The sequence below is a fragment of the Piliocolobus tephrosceles genome, chromosome 10 (genome assembly GCF_002776525.5).
Source record: "Piliocolobus tephrosceles isolate RC106 chromosome 10, ASM277652v3, whole genome shotgun sequence".
In the NCBI taxonomy this organism is placed as follows: Eukaryota; Metazoa; Chordata; class Mammalia; order Primates; family Cercopithecidae; genus Piliocolobus; species Piliocolobus tephrosceles.
Genome location: NC_045443.1, coordinates 102,867,333 through 102,888,992, shown reverse-complemented (window position 1 = coordinate 102,888,992; position 21,660 = coordinate 102,867,333). Strand labels below are relative to the sequence as shown.

Sequence of the window (21,660 nt, the reverse complement as noted above, 5' to 3'; positions counted from 1 at the left end):
AATTAAAACCATTTAGGCATGTGTTGTATTTCCAGATCCAGTTTTGTAACTTAGTTGTTTTGAATTTGGGATACATTTTCCCATAGAAACAATGTTGTAAATAGTTCTTAAGTTCCAAGAAATCCCACTAAGGATGTTTAGCCCATAATGTAGCAATAAAATGCAGAAAAGTAATGGGATAGCTTAAACAACTTTTGAATGTTGAATACTAGTATTTGAAGAAAAGTAACTTTCATTAGAAGATGAGGCAGTACATGAAAAAGGCTGTGATTCCCAAGGGGCTGTCTGAGCCCTTTCAAGGGTTCTGAGGGCACTGACTTCTTGTAGTGTATATTTTCAAATTAAAATGTGCACATTTATTTCCCTTGGTATAATACTATCCTTGTGCTGTTCTCGCAATCAGGATGAAGGAAGAGCATGAGTCTGGCCTCGAGGAAGACGATTTCAGTGAGAAGAGAGTCTGGGACACTGGATGAGGTAAAATGAACTGAATGGCACTTAGTATAAAATAGAGGAAAGGGAAGAAATACGGTGTGAGCATGATTCCACCTATAGGGAAGACAGAGTATGGTGGAGGCAAGAAAGAATAGGGAAGAAAGAAATCTGTGGAGGAAAAGATGGTAGATGGAGGCCACAAAATGGTTCAGGTCAGGTTGGCGCTGGTCAGACCAACGGAATAACGGTGTTGGAGTTTTCAAGTGATCAGGCAGCATGCCACTATACTAGACTGTCAGAGATGTCAGCAATGCAGATTGGGTCGTGATATACCTAAGGGGTCTCTGCAGAATGTAGAATTTGTATATTACCATATCCCCTCTGTTGATTTTGGTGATATACATACTGCCTGATTTTTCTTTTTTTTTTTTTTTTTTGAGACGGAGTCTTGCTCTGTTGCCCAGGCTGGAGTGCAGTGGTGCCATCTTGGCTCACTGCAACCTCTGCCACCCAGGTTCAAGTGATTCTCCTGCTTCAGCCTCCCGAGTAGCTGAGATTACAGGTGCCCGCCACCACATCCGGCTATTTTTTGTATTTTTAGTAGAGACGGGGTTTCAGCATCTTGGCCAGACTGATCTTGAACTCCTGACCTCCTGATCCACCCATCTCGGCCTCCCAAAGTGCTGGGATTACAGGCATGAGCCACCGCGCCCAGCCAGTCTTACTGACTTCTAAAGAAAGAACTTCAGAAACCCTTGCCTTCCGTATAAAAAGATGTCAAGTTCCATTTGCCAGTCTTCCTCCATCCCTCTCCCTTCCTTCTCTTCTTCCTCTAGCGTTTACTAACTGACCCTGAGCAGATCACTTATTTCTCTGGGTCCCATTTTCTCATCTCTAAATGACAACACTGAAAACTAGATTATCTAGCCCTTCCAATTCTAAACATTTGATTATGAAATTCTCCAAAATGACAAAACATAAACCAGGAGGACGAGACCTAATTATAACCACATCAAATGGCTGCAGTTTCCATAGGGGTTATTTCTGATTATCACAGACGAGTCAGTTATCCAGCTTTTCTCCTCTTTTCTTTGTTCCCATAGGAGAGGTGACCTCTTTGCTCTCAGAGCTGTTTCAGGGGCGTCGAAGTTTATCTAGAAAAAGTGGTGTGGGAAGTGTGGGTTTTTCCTTCCATTAAAAGAAAAAAATCTGTTCGCTCCTTTGACTCAAAAGGCTTTCTAGGTAGCCACAAGCAGATAAAACCTTATCTTTCCACCCTCGAGTTCCTCTTTTGGACTTCATATGCACTGACTTGAAGGGCACAGAACACAAACACCCGAAGGGTTCCCTCAGCGTCGTAACTGACATCCAGAGACCGCAGCTCCCCGCGAGCCGCCAAACGCAGGCGGAAGCGCGGAAGCCACATTTCCGGTGCCGGGACCCGAGCTCACCACATTTCCGGTTTCCCGGCCTTGCGCTCGCCACACTTCCTGTTGATCCGGCTCGGCCGGGGGCTGGGTCGGGAGGAGGGCCCGGAGGAGGGCCGGCGGGCAGGCGTCGGCGGCCACTGGCCAGGCGTGGACACGCGGGGCCGCCGCGGGCACGGAGTGTCCGCCGCGTCGCCCGAGCCCAGAGCCCGGGAGCACTGTCGGCCGCCGCATCTCCTGCCCTCTGTCCTGCCAACCCAGCCCTCGGCTGAGCCGCACCGCACCATGCCCGCCGTGGACAAGCTCCTGCTAGAGGAGGCGTTGCAGGACAGTCCCCAGGTACCTCCCGCCGCTCCGGTGCCCCTCGCCCTAAGGGGTAAGGCCGAGGAGGCCCCTCCAGCCCCGGGGTGGAGGCCGGGCAGCCGCGGTAGTGCGCCCGGCCCGCTCGCGGCGCCTCCCCCCGGGTTCTCTCGGGCTGAGGAGGGGGCGGGCCGGGCCCTGAGTCCTGAGCCAAGGCAGAGCTGGGGAACCGGGAGAGCGCCCCGCGGCCGGAGTCCTGATGTCGTGACCCGCCTCCAAACTCAGCTGCAACTGAGAGGCTGCGAGATCTAAACTTTGACTCCATTTAGTAGCTGAGTGCCTCAGGAAAACCACCTTATTGTGCCTTAGTTTTGTCGTCTGTAAAATAGGAATAATAATTGTGCCTGCTTCATAGGGTTGTTGAGAGAAGTCAATGAGAAACACCTGTAAAGTTGTCAGCAGCCAACGTCCGGTACAGATAATGAGTCAGTCCTATTACTGATACTCCTAATGATGTGATGAGACCTGTGCCAGCCAGAATGAGAGGCAGAGAGCCTGGATCTCTTTCCTGGTGGTACCAGGCCTCCTCTTGGCACCGTTTTCCCATTAGTGAAGAGAAAAATACAATACCTGCCCCATTTGTCGCACAAGGGAACTTCATTAGCACACTCGAGATGAGAGTCAAGTCCTTTGAGCTCTGCCGATGAAAACTGGTGTGTAAATATAGCAAATGAGTGCAGAATGACATTAGTTCATAATTCAGCACACCTTTCCCCAGGGGTCTGTTGTTCTCCTTTAACATTTCCCCAGCTTCAGACCTACACTCCTGGTTCAGCATCCCAGGTTTATTTAAATAAGTGCCTTTATTTCCTAGTGTCTCAACTCTTGAAAACTTAGAATAGATTAACGTGTTTCGTTTCACACTTTCCCCTCTCTTTTGGGCTTCCTTCCCTTTTTCTTCTGAGTGAATAATACCTCCCAGCATGATCCTTGTATGGCTTTACCTACATCAACAGTTCAGAATAAGTCCAAAAGACTGTATGCATAGGTGTCTTTTGTTCATTTCTTGTGATCCTCCTAGTATAGATAAGTAAGGATCTGGAAGCAAGCTGTGATTTGTTTTTGTTTTTGGTAAGTTTGCATCCATTGGACTGACTTTTTCAAGGCCTTCTTTTTTATATAGCTGTAGTCTTCTGGCATTTTTATCAGGCTAAAGCCCTTGGTAGAAGGTATTTCGTCCATGCTCATACCTGTTGTGTGGAATCTGAAGACAGCAATGTGAGATCTTAAATGATCACTGTGAACAAGGATCTCTGTTTGCCTTGCACTTGTGGGAACTGAGGTGCACAGAAATATCCTGCTTTTCTAACCTACATGGTGATGCCTAAGCCAGGTTACAGAGGTTATACTGATTCTTGATGTTGTCCTTACAAACAGATCACATTCTTAATTTCCAGCTCTTCCATAAAGGAATATACACGGTTTCTGAGTGGCTTAAAGGATTTTCCCAGCTGTGAGGAAGTAGACAGGACTGTAGACCAAGTCAGGAGACCTGGGTTCTAATTCTGGCTCTCACACTCACTTAGGATGTGATGTGGGTGAGTCTCTTCGTCCCCGCCCTGTGGCTGGCTGAGTTTCCTAATCTGCAGAACATCTACAGAATGAGAGACGGGGGGCGGGGGGGAGCAGGTGATCTTCAAGGTACTTTAGAGTTAACATTGTGTCATATCTACGTGGTGTATAACTTGGAACTTGTATGTGGCAGAGGAGGTTTAGAGACATTATCACTCATTTAATATGTTCCTTTTAATATAGGAAGTTTATTTGTCATTGCTTTTGAGACTTGGCTGTCACCCTTAGGAGGGCTCTTGATGATGCTGTTGTACAGAATGGAAACTGACTTTAAGAAGGTATTTAATGATCATCAGAGCATATTTATGTACTACTCCCTTGTATGTGACCTGTGTCTAACGTAGGTTTACTCCCAAGGTGTAAACTTGGAACTGGAAGGAATCTAATCCATCCCCGTCATTTTATGTGCAAAGCATAAAAGCAATAGCAAATGCCTGTCTCGTGGATTTTGTGTGCCAGGGACTCTTCTAAATGCTTTACATATATTAACTCACTTAATCCTCCCAATAGTCTTGAAGTGTGTTCTCTATTTAAATAACTAAGGAGCAGAGAAGTAATTTACTTACAGTTATACACCATAAAGTGACAAAGCCAGGACTGGAACCCAGGCAACTTGCCTGTACTAGGGATATGGTTCAAGTTAGCTCAGCTATCTAGCACCGGACTTTTCTGTCATCAGTGAGCTAAAATGTTTCAGTAAAAGGAAAAGACCTAATAAACCATCTATTGTGTGTTTCTTCTAGTTTTATGAAGAGTAATTTTGAGAGTTGCTTCAGTAATGTGATTGCACAGGATTAATTAAATGAACACCAAAGCTTTTGTAATTGAACTGAGTGATCCAGGAAGAGCTGAATAGCAGTTAACTGACCTTAGACACATCTATTCACGGACTCCTTTTTAGTTTGCAGTGCTGCACGATGCATTGTAAAACTAATCTGTATGCATACACATGCATTATTTCTGCTTACCTCTCATGTATGGGAAGCAGAACATTTTAGGGATTAAGACATCTGTCTCCATTGCTGTTTAGAAGCCTCTGCTCCCTGCCTGGCACTACTAGCTGTTGGGAATGTGATGACAAATAAGAGTGCCTACCCTTGACTGGTTCACAGTTTGTTCCAGAGACAGATAATGAGGCAACAGTTCCAGTACAGTGTGAATCCTGCTGCGATAGGAACACAAATGCAGCTTTGAGCTCCTGCAGCTTATTCTTCAGGGGCTTATTCTCTTGTCCTGTAAGTAGTACACTTTTGAGATAAGGTGAAGACAACAACACTGTTGCTTGCTCGCTTTGTGTTCTGTTTCTTTTGCGATTGGCATAACTGAAACAAAGAAATGAAAGATGTAATTCTGAGGTTATGCAGTTGAGTGGCCTAGCTGGGAACAGCACTCCCCAACCAAATCAGGGCTTTCTTTCCTCAAACAAGGTATCTCAAAACGTAACTTGGTGGTTTTGTATGTCTTCATTGTGGAGATGTTTTGTGCTGTTCCTCTTTTTGTTTATAACCTATTTTTCCTTTCAATAGACTTGGTTCTTTTTTTTTTTTTTGAGACAGGGTCTTGCTCTGTTGCCCAGACTGGGGTGCAGTGGCATGATGGCAGCTCACTACAGCCTTAGCCTCCTGGGCTCAAGCGATCCTCCCACCTCAGCCTCCTGAGTAGCAAGGACTACAGGCACGCATCACCACACAAGGCTAATTTTAAAATTTTTTGTAGAGAAAGAGTCTTGCTATGTTGCCCAGGGTGGTCTTGAACTCCTGGGCTCAAGCAATCTTCTGTCTTGGCCTCCCAAAGTCTTGGTTCTTTTCACTAGGACATTCTCTTCCTCCACCAAATTATGGCGATAAGAACTTTGTTTATAACCTTAAAATGTTCTTAATAGTTAGTGGTATTAAGTTGGGCCATTACACAATTACACACTATTCTTGAGAATGTCTAGGAGTGTTTTATTAAGTAATACCCAGTTTCTTTAAGGTAAAGGAGTGATAGGGAGCTGAGGCTGTATGCATAGGGTGCTTGGTTTTGTTTATCTGGCCAAGTATACCCTTAAGAGTGTCGGGCAGTAGAAAATGGATGGAATTCAACTCCTGAATCTGCTGTTACCTTTGGCAAGTTACTCAATCTCTCTGAGGTTATGTTTGGAGGTATGTGAAATAAAAATTAAAATAGCTATTTAGTTGAGTTGTTAGGAAGAATAAATAACATTTGTAAAGTGTCTCCATGCTGGCATGCCATAGTAACCCCATAAGTGATTGCTGTTGTTATCTTTGTAAGTGAGATATACCAGTGTCTTTCTGACCATACTGTGGGATTTTGAGCTACTAGTGTGCCTTTGCTTTATTCTTGGTCTCATTCCTTCTTTATGTCTCTCAGTATCCCTGTTGTTCCAAACCAAAGTTTGAGCAGACATAGTGTAGTAAATGTGGATAGCCAGTGTCCAAGGTAGCTGGTTCTATTTATTATATATAGAGGTGATCACTGCCAAGTTAAATTAGAAAGGGAAGACCAGAGTTTTCCTGTCAGTTCTAATGGCCATCATAGTCTCATGTCCACGGTATAAGGACAAAGGACACTTGTGATGTACTCAGGTATTGTGGGCGGGGGCGTGGTAGTAGCATCCAGGTCCAGTCTGCCCCTGTCCTGCCTCCCGTCAGGGCTGTAGGCTGTGGACCAAAGAGCACACTCGCTGATGAGAGCCATCCTGCTGGTGACCTCAGTGCTGCTGACCTGGGTTTACATCCCAGCCCTGCCACATTCCTACAGTGGGAGGTTGAACACATTTCTTAACCTTGATGAGCCTCAGTTTCATCATCTGTAACATGAAGTTAATGGAACCATGGAATCTACCTCGCAGAGCTGCTAAAGGAATTAAATGAAGTCACAGATGTTTAGTGCCCAGCACAGCGTCTGGCACACAGGTGGTATAGAGGAAGTGGTAATTTTAGTTTTCTTTCTACCTTCTTTGTGGAAGACATTCATGCAAGCCTTCTCTTTCCCTTTTTACCTTTTCTTCCAGTTTGTTTTTATCCCTAAGAGTATTAAAAGCAATAAACAGGATTTGGCTAAATGGACATCAGTAGTATTTTTGAAAAAACTAGCCACAATCCGGTTATATCCCTTCTCATTCTCCTAAATCAGTGTTTCTAACCTACTGGTCGACATCCATTAGTAGATTATGAAATCCAGTGGGTCACAACCACAATTTTTGTTTACAAATGGAATAGACTAAAATAGGAAAAAGCGACAATCTGTATGCATATTATTGATAAATATTGTTTGAGAAAACCTTTGTTCAGGTCCTGATATATTTCATACTATGGTTATGAACTTTTACAAGTTCAAAGAGCTCTTCTAACAAATTATGCACTGTACGAATTCTGTGTTGTTTTTCTTTCACTGAGAGCTTTTTTAAACGTGATGATACGGTTTCCTTATTCATTATTGCACTGTAGCTCTTCTGTGGATAAGCATTGGTACTGAAGATAGTACATTAGTCCTGGTGTTTTTAGCCCGGAAGACCTGGGCAAAGTGGGATAAGCATACATTGCTATGAAGTGCATCAGAGTTTTGGAGCAGAGTCGGGGTAGATCATGTATGGTGGGAGGTAATGATCCCAATGCATAGATTCTTATTCTAGTTTTTTGAGGGTGCTTTGGGGTCAGTTACTGTTCTCTTACCTGAAATAAGTTAGAAAAAGAAAAGGAGGAATTGCAGTTTATTTGCAGGGAAATAATGAGCCTTAGTGAGTTGTTGGTGAAGTGCTTTGATACCACCTCAAAGGCATTCCCGAAACTTTACTCTCCATTTTCTGCCTAATGGGTTATATTTTGAAGTTGTGATCCAATTATTACTAACGTAGTATTTTAAATTCCCACTGTGCTGGGCACATTAACGAAAATCTCTTGAGTAGATCTGCCTCTGCGCACCTTGATTCTTGTTCGTTCACCACCAGTATGTAAATATTTCTCTAGTGCTTTTTGTGTTCTAAGCGCTGTGGATGAAAATGATAGAAATACCTTTCAGCTTATGACTTTGCTCAGCTGCTTTCAGAGCACTGAGGAGTTTGTCTTCCTAAAAACGATAAACTAGCATTCTTATTAAGTTGCTATTAGAGTTTTATGGCCAGTGCTGCTATTGGTGGGCCCAGGGGATATGAAATTTCCTGGCCATGAGTTTGAAAATGGTAAAATCTAATCAAAAACAAGCAGGCCAGGCGTGGTGACTCACACCTGTAATCCCAGCATTTTGGGAGGCCATGGTGAGTGGATCACCTGAGGTCAGGAGTTTGAGACCAGCCTAGCCAACATGGTGAAACCCCATCTCTACTAAAAATACAAAAAATTAGCCAGGTGTGGTGGTGGGCGCCTGTAATCCCAGCTACTCAGGAGGCTGAGGCAGGAGAATCTCTTGAGCCTGGAAAGCAGAGGTTGCAGTGAGCCGAGATTGCACCATCACACTCCAGCCTGGGCAACAAGAGCGAAACTCCATCTAAAAAAAAAACAAAGGAAAGAAAGAAAAGAAAAGAAAGAAAGAAAGAAAGAAAAAAACCCAAGGAAATCGTAGTACCATAAGAGGAAAGAATGACATACTCCTACACTCCTGCAAGACATCCAGGATTACAGAAGACCAGACTGCCGGTTCCCGCTGGGATGATCACACTATAGCTGTGCTAGGGGACCACATCCCAGGTACACAAATAGGCCTGACCTGTGTTTATCTTATGGACTTGAGAGGAGAGGCTGCCCTTTTGAACACTTTTTTTTATTGGATAGACTTTACTGGTGCTTAAAGTCAGAATAGATAATAGCCTTTCAGTCATAATCTTTTAAAAACTGGCTTTTCTGGCTCCAATTCTGAAATTGCCCTGACACTGTAGTCTAAAGGATTAGAAAGCGAGTTCTAAACCAGAGCTCCAGGAATCAAATGATACTGGTATTATCAATAAAAGAAGCCAGGGAACCCACAGGTACCTTTCTTTCCTCCCATTCTGGTTTCTGCACGTGTGGGTGTGTGGATCTTCCTCCTCCTCTGTAACTTGTCCACTTAGAAATGAAACTGACCTTTTTTCTTCTTTTCTCCCAGACTCGCTCTTTACTGAGCGTGTTTGAAGAAGATGCTGGCACCCTCACAGACTACACCAACCAGCTGCTGCAGGCGATGCAGCGTGTCTATGGAGCCCAGGTATGCCGCCACCCCTCCCCTGAATACCGCAGAGTGGGCATCCTGTCCCCTCATCCTGAACTTCCCTCAGAGGTTGAGAAATTGGAATCCGAAGAATATCATTTAAGACTTTGAGACAAAATCAGAATTGTTTTCTCACTGCTTTTCACCTCAAAAAACTAAGGACAGTCTGTTCTCATTGCTTAAGAAAGAGTGATTTTTCTGTAATTAGAACCGTTAGAGATGGACCACATAAATGCTTCTAATTTTTTTTTAAGTCAACCCAATGGGAAACATTTGAGTCTCCTCTTCCTACTTGTGAATAAGTGGGTCCAGTATTTTGAGACATACTCTTTGTCTTTTTCATAAATGGGCAGTCTTAGATGTCAGTGTGGGAGGGCAGAGATGTTTTTTCAACTGCTTCCTCTGAAAAGACTTGAGTCACAGTTCTGAAACTCGGTGGCTTCTTTGTTTTGTGGAACAAATATCTCTGGCTTGCAAAACCATGCAAAAGAAATTGCTGAGTAGCAAAAGTGAATCTTTTTAACGTCAAGAAGTGCCCATGTATGTTGCTTTCTGAGACAAGATTTATGAGTTACTTAAAAATAAAATGCTTTATGTTACAAAGCATTGAACACATCACAATATTATGGTAACTGATCATTTTCATTATTGATTCCTTGCTGTCTTAAATCTTACGTGTTGATGTTTTTCTCATTAATAATCTCTTCAGGAATATAGGTTGGGCATCCCAAATTTGAAAATCCAAAATCCGAAATGCTGCAAAACCTGTAACACACAAAGGAAATGCTCATTGGAGCATTTTGGAGTTTTGGATTTGGGATGCTCGGCTGATACAGCAAATACTTCAAAATCTGAAAATATCCTAAATCCTTCTGGTCCCAAGCATTTCAGATGCAGGATACTTCACCTATACCACATTCAACAGTATATACCTCTTACTAATCATATATAGTCATTTCTTATTACATAGCTCCACCACTCATATTACTGCTCATTGGTTTATTAGTCATTTCCCATCATACGGGAATAAGACTCAGTCCTTGCCATTGGGGAGCTGATAGTTGGGTTGGGAGGCAGACAAAGCAATCTCCAGAGAGCCTTAGAAGGGCCAGGAGAGGAGGGCCACCCAACCTAGTGGGGTTGTGCTGGGCACCCAACAGGAGGATGATTGTGAGGGTTGAGATCTGGTGAATACTCAATAGCATCCAGGAAGTTCCAGGGGCTTTTATGTTGATTACTTTATTTACATTCCCCTAACAACTCTGAGGTGGGTATTGTTATTGTTACTATGCCTATGGTATTGGTCGGGAAACTTAAGGATTTCAATAGTGAGAAACTTGTCCAGGTGCACCCATTTAATTCATGGCAGAGCAAATCAGCTGGAGCCAAGCTGAGACTCTTCACTCCTAAGCATAGGGGAGGTGGCAGTAGAAGTGGAAAGAAGCAGCTGTACTTGAAAGGTATTTAGGAGGCGGCTTGGTGATTGATTGGGCGTGAAGGGGCCAGGTGGTAAAGGATGAATCAAGAATGATGTTCAGGTATTCATCTGGAACGGCAGGGTGAATAGATGGGAGAAGACAGGAAGAGGAGCAGGGTGCGTGTGAGTGTGTGTGCGTGCCTGTGAGTGCATAACTGTTACGGGGATGCCCAACTGTAATTCTCTGTGGAAACACTGATTTTGAGGAGTCCATGGGACATCATAGTGGGTAAAGAGATCTTGTTGAAAGTTCGGATCCGAGTACAGGGCTGGAGATATAAACAGGCAAACTATGCAGTAATGTATAAGTGTAACTTATTAATTAGAACTAGCTTTGGGCTGGCCTGTAATCCCAGCACTCGGGAGGCCAAGATAGGAGGATTGCTTGAGGCCAGGAGTTCGAGACCAGCCTAGTTGATATAGTGAAGCCCTGTCTCTACACAAAATTTTTGTAAATATTAAAAAAAAGAACTAGTTTCTTTTTTTTGATTTTTAATTTTCAAAGACAGGGTCTTACTCCATCACCTAGGATGGAGTACAGTGGCATGGTTATAACTCACTGTAGCCTCCAACTCCTGGGCTCAAGTAATCCTCCTGCCTCTGCCTCCTAAGTAGCTAGGACTGCAGGTGCACACCACCACACCCAGCTAATTTTTTTCTTTTTAATTTTGGTAGAGATAGGGTCTTACCTTGTTGTCCAGGCTGGTCTCAAACTCGTGGCCTTGAGTGATCTGCGTTAGCCTTCTGAGTAGCTAGAACTAGTTTTAATGACCAAAAGAATTATGTGCTCATCTATGATTTTATATGTTTTGTTAAGACAGTCAGAATTTAGAGATATGAAAACTGTCCATTTTTAACTTGTTTTTGTATTTTTCCCTAAATATTCTAAATTTAAGAAAACAGGAATGTTCTTACTGGGCTTATACCTGAAATTGCTTGCTATTCAGCAATTTGTATTTTGTCACTAAGTGATTTGTCTCTTATTTAAGGCTTAAAAGCCCCAAGACGTAAGAGACTTTGTCTCTGCCACTCGGAGGAGTCTCTGTTCTGCCTTTCGGTGTCTGTCAGAATCATTTACTTGGGGATATCCAAACACTGTCTCATGCATTTTTTTTCTTTTGAGGCAGAAAACGACATTTTGCCAGAATTGAGTGGGTCTTTCATTCCTAGAGGCTGTAACCCAGCTTTTAATGTGCAGCATATGATCATCACGTGGGTTCTCCTACTGGCCAGAAACCCTTCCTCCTGCCTCAGCATTTCCTGCAGCAGTGGCTGGTGAAAGTGCCTGGTTAGTGCTGCCAGATTCAAGGACAGAGTCAAGCAGTGATTGGCTGTGTTCGGATTGGCTGGGCCAGCGGCGCTTGGTTTTTCAGGTTTATTTGAAAGCTTAGGGGTTTTGTTTTGTTTTTAATTGAAGAAAGAAAGCTTTTCTGATTCCTTTTTTGATCTATTTCTCAGAGTTTTCATTCAAGTTTTTTCCCCTAAAGTTATGTTTTCTTGGTTTCATTGCACGTTATTCCATAAAGATTTTACACCTAGGCATGTTGAATTTGATTGATACTGTTTTATTATTTCCTCTTTAAAAAGAGATTCTCCATAAAATACAGTTTTTCATTATATTACCAAAGCAGGCATATGCTGCTGATAAATGATAAGTGTTCATAAAACATATTTTAATCAGACTACACAGTAAATTTCTGGATGCTGATTTTGCGAATGCCCTTCAGAGACCTTAGTTTTAGAAAGAGGAAGAACAAGAAAAACTAGAGGAAAACTTCTGTGAGCAGTTTTGCTGATTGTGGCTAGTTTGGGGAAATTTAAAATTTTGTTTGGCTTAACCTCTAGAATGAAACTATAGGCTCTAAGCTGTTTTCAGCATCTTACTGTAGTCCCTGGAGTCACATCTGGTAATAGTCCATTGTGGGTTCTTTGAATGAAAGAAACAGTATACCTTTCCAATGCATTAACAGAGAAGAGCCTGGTTACTTAGAACACGCTGTTTTTCAAACTATTGGCTAAATAAGTTAACAACTTCGGTTATATCTAAATAGATACGTATGCATATATAGTCAGTTAATTCTGCTCAAATTTTGCATTCAACACATTGGAATTTATTTTCATTCTTTATCTCGGCCTGTAGAGAGGTTTAAAGAAGTTTACAATTTTCTAATCTTTTAAAATGGATTTGTTAGGGGCTTACCGTGAAATTTATTTAGGTCATCTTGCTTCTCCTCTCAGCTGTTGTGCTGAGAAGGTGGGGGCAGGGGTAATAGTGTTCCTGGCCGGCAGGACAGGAAGGCTGTCCCCAGCAGTATTCATGAAACCTGGCAACCCTTGTAACCTGGCGTTCTCTTCCACCAGATGACAAACCTGTGTAGTTGCTAACCTCAGTCTGTATGAGATTTTTTATTTTGTTTTTGCTATTTTTTTTTTAAAGTAAATTTGGGATGGAATTTTTTTGAAATGAGAACCATGATTAAGACTCTCACTGTCCTTCAGCAAAGCAGGTTTGATTTAACACAGCTACATGTCTGCAGTTGTTCTTAACCAAAGCTTTCAGAATACAGAACTACTGATCTTGAAAGCTGATCTTAAAACTCCTAATCTTAAAAGCCTGAACTGGAGGTGGGACTAGTATTGGGGTAAAGACAGTGGGAGGGAATAGGAGTAAAGTATGCATAAGTTGGTGTTATAAAGAAGAAAATACATTTCTTTAGAATGATGATATAGATACCTAGCTCAACAAGTGAGTGTGCTGACTGGGAAACCAAATGAGAGTAGCGAGCATCCAGGAGTGTGAGCTTGTCATGGGGGAAGGAGAAGCACATGGGAGGCAGAACAGGGTCAGAGCTGCGTGTTTTAGTAGTGACAATAGTGGCCTTTCTTAGGCACATAAAAGTGCCACACAATAGGCTGGGCACTCAGCTTTCACAGCAGAGGAGAGGTCTTTGTATAGTATGTACTTACAGATGAGGAAGCGAAGACTCAGAGAGGTTAAGTAGCTTGCCTAAGGTCACACAGCTGATGAGTGGCAGAACCAGAATTTTAAACCCGAATCTTTGACTGCAAAGCCTGCGCTCACTCTTAACCACTGTGCTTGCTCTCCTGACACACTAGCCACCATTCATGGCAGCGGAGGCCAAAGAAGTATAAGCTTTAGAGGCTCCTCTTGTCATTATGGAAGAACCACCCCTGTTTATCAGCCCACCGCTTTGTAATATGTTAGAGGCAGGACCCAGTTCCTTTTTGTATCACAGAGTTACTTTCTTGGTTTCATTAGTTTTTATCCATAAATGTTCTAATCAGTGTGTTTCAGCAGTCCTGAAAACCAGTCACATTGAGGCTTATCTGACAGAGACTGGCAGGAGGTGCATATGTAGCTTAAGGTCGGAGGGAGCCGAGGGCCTGAGTGGCTCTTGGAAACGACTTCATAGACCTGGGTCCTGCACTTGGTCTGCACGTGGGATCTGCAGCTTTCCCTCATGACGGCATTGGTAGCTTTCAGATAGCAATCTAAAAGCTATTGCGTTTAGATTATTCTGGGCTAGGCTCATTCATTCAGGTACAGGAGTTAAGTGTGTGACCTTGGACTTCACAGATCTGAGTTCCAGTCTTGGCTCAGCTGCTTGCTGTGTCACCTTGGGCAGGTCAAGCCATCACTTGATTGCCTGAGTTTCCTTATCAGCTAAACAGAGGCCATAAGAATACCCACCTCAGAGGGTTCTTGTGAGTGAATCGTGTTAATACCTGTAAAATGCTAAGATCAGTCTCTGCTCACAGAGTGCTCTCGGTGTGAACAGAACCGTCTTCTGTTTTATGATGATAATAGTTACGATGGCACTATTCACTGACACTGTTAATTTGAGTTAAATAGAAGTTTAGTCGTCTCATCCTTTCTTTTTTTTTTTTTTTTTTTTTGAGATGGAGTCTCGCTCTGTCGCCCAGGCTGGAGTGCGGTGGCCGGATCTCAGCTCACTGCAAACTCCACCTCCCGGGTTTACGCCATTCTCCTGCCTCAGCCTCCCGAGTAGCTGGGACTACAGGCGCCCACTACCTCGCCCGGCTAGTTTTTTGTATTTTTAGTAGAGACAGGGTTTCTCCGTGTTAGCCAGGATGGTCTCGATCTCCTGACCTCGTTATCCGCCTGTCTCGGCCTCCCAAAGTGCTGGGATTACAGGCTTGAGCCACCGCGCCCGGCGTCTCATCCTTTCTTGAAGGAACAGCAGTATTTGCCGTCTTTGCCTCCTCGCCAGACATTTGGTATTTGTTCCTCAAGCCACCTCAGTCTGGGCTTGGCCTCCACCTTGCATGGGAGGCTGCTTAGTGCCTGGCTCACAGCCTCTCTCCACTCGGCCCGCGGGCAGGATCTGATTCTGCTAACAACACCCTCCTTGAGACTGTCTTCCATCGGTTCCTCTGACAGGCTGTCTCCTGGCCCCCTCCTGGGCTCTGCCCCTTGTTCTCAGTGGTTCTCTCCTGGTACCTTTTGCTATGTATCCCTGAAGTCTTGGTGTCCTGCACAATTCCTTTGGAATCCTTCTCTGGTGAGTCTCTGTTCACTCCCTGGGTAAGATCACTTTAGCAACTGCCTGGCCATTTTTGAATACTTTTCTAGCCCTTGCCACTTTCCGAACTCTGGGTCTTTATTCAAAATAGCGTTTGCCTGTTGTCACTGTGCAGAGTTAGCTTTAGCTCTTTCCTGGGCGATTGCAGTTCTTGTCATCAGGAAGACATCTTCCCCCTTTAATTCTTCCTCCATATCGCAGCTGGATCACTTCAGACCTTCCTGTCACCTCCTCGTCTTCAGATGCCTCCGTGGCTCTCTGTAACCACAAGGAAAAGCATACAATCCTCAGCGAGGCACGCTAAATCCTTCATGAGCTGCCTATCAGCCTGCTCCTCTCATTTTGTTTCTGGCTGTTCCAGAACATGCCAGACCCTTTGCACACCTTCCACTCTGCTGTGCCACTCCTGCTGCCTGTTTCTTTATCAACCCCTTGCCCTGGCAGATGTCCTTCCTGGCCTCTGAGACTGACCGCAAGCCCGACAAAGTTTCTCTGACACCTTTTCTTCCTTCCTTCTCTCCCTTCCTGGCCGCAGTGCCCTTGCTCTTCACCGCTGTGCCCGAATGCCTCGCACACTTGTTGGTCAGAGCACGTAAGACGTAGTGACGGGGTTTCCTGGTCCCTTCGTGGACTCTCAGCTCCCAGAGCTCAGAGTTAGATGTTGCCAGTGCCCTACACCATGTCTGGCCCCAATCAGTGTTTGGTGGGTAGCAGTCTGGCCTCATAGGTGTTGAATGAAGGACTGAATTTGGGACAGCCCCACCTAAAAGCAAGGACATCTCACAGCACTTTTTTGTCATTTCCAAATCCATATCCCCTCCTCAGTTCCTTGGCTGAAGGCACTGTTCTCCATCTGGCCTTCCACATGGGCAGCACAGTTCTCTGGCTCCCCCGCCTTCCTCACTCACCACACCCTGCTGTTTCTGCCTCAGGAACACCTCCGTGCCCTGCTCTGCACTGTGTGCCTCAGGCTCAGACCCTTGTTTATCTCAGCTTCTCCAGGTGGCCTCCTGATCTGTCCCCCTCATCTGTTCTCTCTCCCCCGTCAGTGTTTTCTTCCCACCACCACCAGTCCTGGTTTCCTTCCGCCCGTGCCTGAGCTTCTCATGCTCCTGCCCGAGTTCCTCAGTGCTTTCCCACTGCCCCTGGAATAAAGTCCAGGTCCAGCAGGCATCCCCTGTGGCCTGCCTCACATGAAACGCTCCAGACGCGTTCTTGCCACACCCCTTACTCCTCCCTGTGTGCATCCTGCCTCGAGGGCTCCTGAACTAGTGCGACCCGTGACCGCCAGCTTTGTGGCAAACACTGGGTGCTGAATGTGACTTTGAACCTCTTGGCTCTAGGCAACATTTCCAGCCAAGTAGTTGGTATAGATCAATGTGGATTTCCTCCACCCAACTCTCTAGCCTCTCCATTCATAGTCACCATGGCTGCCCCCGGGGGTTTCAGGTGACAGCTGCAGTTAGTTAGCTTTCTGTGCCACAGAAAGATAAACATTCCTTTGCCAAATGCCCAGTTTTCCTTTCGGGCTTGCTAGCCACTTGACTTTCTGCCTTGGCAACAGCCCTGGGAGGTTGTGTTGAGCGTGGGAGATGCCGTCGGCAAATCCCCCTCAGGGTGTCCTTTCGAGGCTTCTCATGAAGCGGTGCATAGTATAAATGGCAGCCAGAGCGGCCCAGAGTGCCCAAAACAGTGCTGCTCGTGGAACTCCATTGAGAATTCCCATTGTAGGCCACCTCTTTTGCTCTTCTACCCCTAGAAAAGTGTGGGACTTAGCTTCGTATCTCTGGGCCCTTCAAGTCCTGCCCACCTGGGTATTGAGTAGGTACAATTTTGGACTTTAGATTGGAATAGCATAATAGTCAGAATATGGGCTTTTGATTTCGAGTCCTGCATTGAGTTGTTGCCTGCCAGTCACTAGTCACGTGGCTTTAGAAAGTTATATATCCTTTCTGAAGCGTAGTCTCCTCATTTACAAAATGGAAATGATCATAGTGTCTACTTCATGGTGCACTGTGAGTGTTAAATGTGATGATATATGAAAAACATTTAACAGCAACATCAAGTACTTGGGACAGACTCAGGGTTAGCAGCTGTCTTTATTGATGTTATTGCTAATATTTACTCCTCACTCGGGCTCCAGTTTTTGTAAGTCCTGTTGCAGAGATATTTTTGCAGGCTTACCTCACAGGGCACAGGGCGTGGATTAATTAGCTGATGTTGGTAAAGCATTTCCTACAACTTTGCATACAGTAAGTATGAGTAAGATTCAAGTTGATCTCGTTTGAAAGGCTTTTCACACAATGTGCTCTGTTCAGGGCCCGTGGCAGGCTGCGTTGGAAGTGTGTTGGTTTCCGATGAACTCATACTGGCTGCACAGAATCGTAGCTGGCCTTGCAGCCTGAAATATCACACTAGGAAAACGCGCAGCATTTTCAAATGGTATTTCTAGGAGAGACCTGGAGAGTCTCGTTGTTCGAAGTCGTTTTGGAAGGCAGCTGTTGTGTGTTGCACGCTGTGCCCCTTCTTCCCTGAGCAGAGGTGGAGCTGTGTGGCTGTGTGGGTGGCACATGTGTGCCCTCCCCTTGAGCTTTGGGTACAGCCTGATGCTGGCAGTTCCCTGGCAAGTCTTTCCATTACATTTGGAGCACTTGCCAGTAAGTTCTGAGGAAGAATTCTAGCGGCCCATGGTCCTTGCTTGTTTGGAAGGACTGGAGGGTGGGTATATGTGTTGACTGGTCTCTGAAGGAGGCATATATGGGGAAGTGACATATTAGAGTTGACTAAAATAAGGAAAAGAATGAATTAGAAGAGTAGAAGCTCCTGGGATCTGAAATGTGTAGCTTAAGAGAGCCTCATGCAGAGGGTGTGGCAAAAGAATGGGTCTTTGAGACATCTGATGACAAAGCAGGATCAGTAATCCATGGCTCTTGGGCCAGCATCTTATTTTTATAAATAAAGTTATATCAGAATGAAGCAACATTTACTTGTTTACGTGTTATTTCTGGCTTCTTTTGTGCTATAAAGCAGAGCTGAATCGTTGTGGCAAAGACCATATGGCCCACAAGCCAAAAACATTTACTCTCTGGCTCCCTACAGAAAAGGTTTGCCCACTCCAGTATAAAGCAGAGGCCTTCTCCTCTCCTGCCTGGTAGTAGAACTTGGGATCTTAGCAGCATTTGGGAGTGTGGATTTTAGAATCGGACAGCTCCAGGTTCACATCCCAGCCCTGCCACTCATCAGCCGTGTAGCCGTGCACAGGTGGCGTAACCTCTCGGTGCTTCAGTTTCTTCATCTGTAAAATTGAGTTGTTAATTAGAACCTGCTTTACAGGGTCGTTGGAATTAGATGAGGTCGTGCATAGAATGCATTTAACATAGGGTCTGGCATGAATTAAGCCCTCTATAAATGTCAGCTGCTGTTGTAATGATTCTGGGGGTCTGCAAATCATGTTCCACATGGTGCCGCTTTCGGGCAGATGCCAAGGTAGCTTGAATGAATCCATCTGCTGCTAACTCAGGAAGGAGGAGCACGAGATTTTCAGTCATTGCCAAGTATCAGCCCAGTGAGTGAGTATCAGCCCACCTTTGTTCCCATGCACTCTGATCTTCAAAACAACACTGCTAAAGATGGTTGACAGGTAGTAGGCCCTGGCCAATCGCTTCGTATTGTATTTCATTTGTGATGTTTCCTTGTATGGTTAGGAAGGATTTTTCCCCTCACCCCATGATTTCAGGTATTGTTTTAAACTTGGAATTTATATGAATCTTCTAACCTTGTTCATTCATTCATTCATTCATCAAACGTTTGCTGAGAGCTTGCTGTGTGCTAAGAACTGTTGGACGTTCCTGTCTAAATGAAGGACATTGTGCTTGTGGCTTTGTCTGCTTGCTGGATTCTTGACTATGTGGCTAGAAGTCACATTTCTGGTTAGTTTTGAAAAGAGTCGAACACCAGTAGGATGTCAGAGCCAGGCACTTTTGTTGTATTTGTCTGACATTTTTCTGAGGAAAAAGAGCCACATTTCCTGGTCTACTAATGTCTGTTCCTTAGGGCAGAGCAGGAAGTCAGGGAACAGGTTGGCTAGTCATCTGCAAAGAGGGCCAAAAAAAGGTAGGATTTGGCTCTGCTGTATTCTGCCAAATAGGACTGGGAAAAATAAAATAACCCCCCGCAGAGCTGAGACCTTAGCCTTAAAGAAACAACCACCCCAGGAGAAATAGCCAGTGGAGGCGGAGGCCAAGAAGGTAGGCCAGCGTCCTCCCATCATCTGTGCCACGTCAGACCCAGTAGCTGTGCTCCTTAGGAATAAACCCTGAATCTTAAGCTTTAACTGAGCTTTAGAAATGTAAGGCAAGTTTTCTAGGCTGCCCACATCAGTGGTAGGAGGATAGTGGTAGAAAACCGTGGTGTAGCCAGAGATTAGAGGAATAAACAAGAGGAGAGGAAAATGAGCAGTATGGGCTGGTGAAAATGGCACAAAACAGGCCTCCCAGGGCATCGCAGCCCTTGAAGAGTAGGGCTTCCTTGGGTTTTCTGGGACAGCAGGTTTAGCTGTGCTTCTGTTACCATCCATCATTGCCAGTGAGTGTTCTAAGCCTGGTGGAATCTGACCTTGTCATATGTTGCTTCAGTCCCCGCTGTGCTTCCGGTATGTGTGAGCCTGGGCCCCGGGGGCCTGCACACCTTCCCACTGCCTCACTCCCAGCCTGATCTGGCCTCCAAGCGCACAGCTCTTGCTCCAGCCGCGCTGCACTTCAGAGCTGTTCAGACAGGCAGTGCACTTCTTCCACGTGTTGGCGCCTCCTAGAAAGCTCGTCCCCATGGCTGACTCCTAGTCTGTCTTCAGGAGCCTGCTTAAAACATCTGTTCCCTGGAGACTGTCTGTCAGAGCCTCCCAACACAGCCAGTATTTTTCTTTTGCAGTTCTCATCACACTTGTAACTTTTTTTTTGATGCCTGCTTCCGTAAAAAGTCCCATGAGGACAGGGACTGTGCCCTTGTTGAATGTCTGGCACATTATAATTGCTCACTGCATTTCTTTATGGACTGAATGACCAAAAGGAGCAGTCATTTGTAAAGGGTTAAAAAATAAAATAGCAAGCTTTAACCTTTTGATTTGTTTTGGTCTTGTTTTCCGAATGTCTGAATTTTATTATTTGACAGGCACACACATATTCTTTCTTTTTTCTTTTTTTTTTTAGCTACATCTGCTGGAAAGGGATTTTTTTTTTCTTTTATAATTTTTTTTTTTTTTTTTGGAGACAAGGTCTTACTCTATCACCAAGGCTAGAATGCAGTGGCACAATGATGGGTTAATGCAGCCTCAACCCCCTGGGCTTAAGGGGTCTTCCTGCCTCAGCCTCTTGAGTAGCTGGGACTACAGGTGCATGCCATCCTGCCTGGATAATTAAATTTTTTTTTATTTTGCAGAGATGGAGTTTTACTGTGTTGCCTAGTCTGGTCTCAAACTCCTGGTCTCAAGTGATCTTCCTGCCTCAATCTCCCAAAGTACTAGGATTGTAGGTGTGCACCTACAGTAATACCTACCAGTATTACTGGACCCAGCCAATATTACCTTTTAAGGGATTCTCAGAGATGGCATTTTTCAGTGACTTTGTATACATTAGACTAATCTTACTTGCTTTTTCTCTTCTCTCCACAGAATGAGATGTGCCTGGCCACACAACAGCTTTCTAAGCAACTGCTGGCATATGAAAAACAGGTAACTTGGTGTTTATGTGGCCTGTGATGCCGCTGTGTTCAGGACTTTCTTAAGTGGAATTATCCAGAGGCATCCTTAGAGACTTAAATTATTTGTTTCATTTTCTTCATAGTTTTTTGTCTTTTCTTTTCCCTTCCATTGATGTATTGAAATCAGTGATTATCCCACAGTGTTTATGAGGTATTCTAATTAGCCTCTAGAAGTAATTAACTGCCATTGAGGGTTCTGAATCTTCAAGGGACTACAAGTGAATCAACATTAGCAATTCCAGGAAATAAACACTCAAAGTAAAAAAATATGTTTGGCAGAAAGGAATGGCCAGGGAGGGTCAGTTGAGTGCACCCTGGGGGCGGGACGAAGGGGATAGCTGTGACTCCCTCTTCAGGTAGACACTTCTGACAGGACGTGCTCTTGGAGAAGAAAGGACGTCGGTGTGGAGGGTAGTGTTCTGCAGGTGATGCTTCGTGCTGAATTCCCCGGCATTCACTTAACACCTGCTCCTTTATTCTTTGGTCTTAGAACTTTGCTCTTGGCAAAGGTGATGAAGAAGTAATTTCAACACTCCACTATTTTTCCAAAGTGGTGGATGAGGTAAGATAGCAACATAGAAAATTTGTATTTGATTCTTTCTTGAACTTTGTTTTGTTGTTATTTTGGCCCACTTTCCATTTTTAAATATCTACTTAAATATCTGAGAAGGTATCTCAACTTGTTGATCTTCCAAGGCTCCTTTCATAGAATAGGTTGCATACTAACTATTACATTTGTTTCTGGTGTGAGGGGAAAGGCTGCAATATATATGAAGAATAGACCAAAAGAAAGATTTCTGAGAATTCAGTTTCCGAAGGAGAGTATATTAGTTTCTCAGATTGCCATAACAAATTACCATGAATAGGTAGCTTCAAACAACAGAAC

At 44.4% G+C, this 21,660-nt stretch overlaps 1 protein-coding gene across 5 annotated transcripts in view; it reads left to right on the top strand.

Moving 5' to 3' along the window:
* Positions 1-1,903: 1,903 nt before the first annotated feature.
* Positions 1,904-21,660, top strand: part of APPL2 (adaptor protein, phosphotyrosine interacting with PH domain and leucine zipper 2) — a 61,342-nt gene continuing 41,585 nt past the window's right edge. For 3 of the 5 annotated variants that reach the window (XM_023192840.1, XM_023192676.1, XM_023192529.1), the window contains exons 1-4: positions 1,915-2,201; positions 8,877-8,975; positions 20,686-20,745; positions 21,265-21,336. In XM_023192840.1, coding sequence (XP_023048608.1) covers positions 2,148-2,201; positions 8,877-8,975; positions 20,686-20,745; positions 21,265-21,336 — 285 coding nt within the window. In that variant the 5' untranslated portion in view covers positions 1,915-2,147. The other 2 variants (XM_023192604.1, XM_023192762.2) reach the window with 2 other exon arrangements.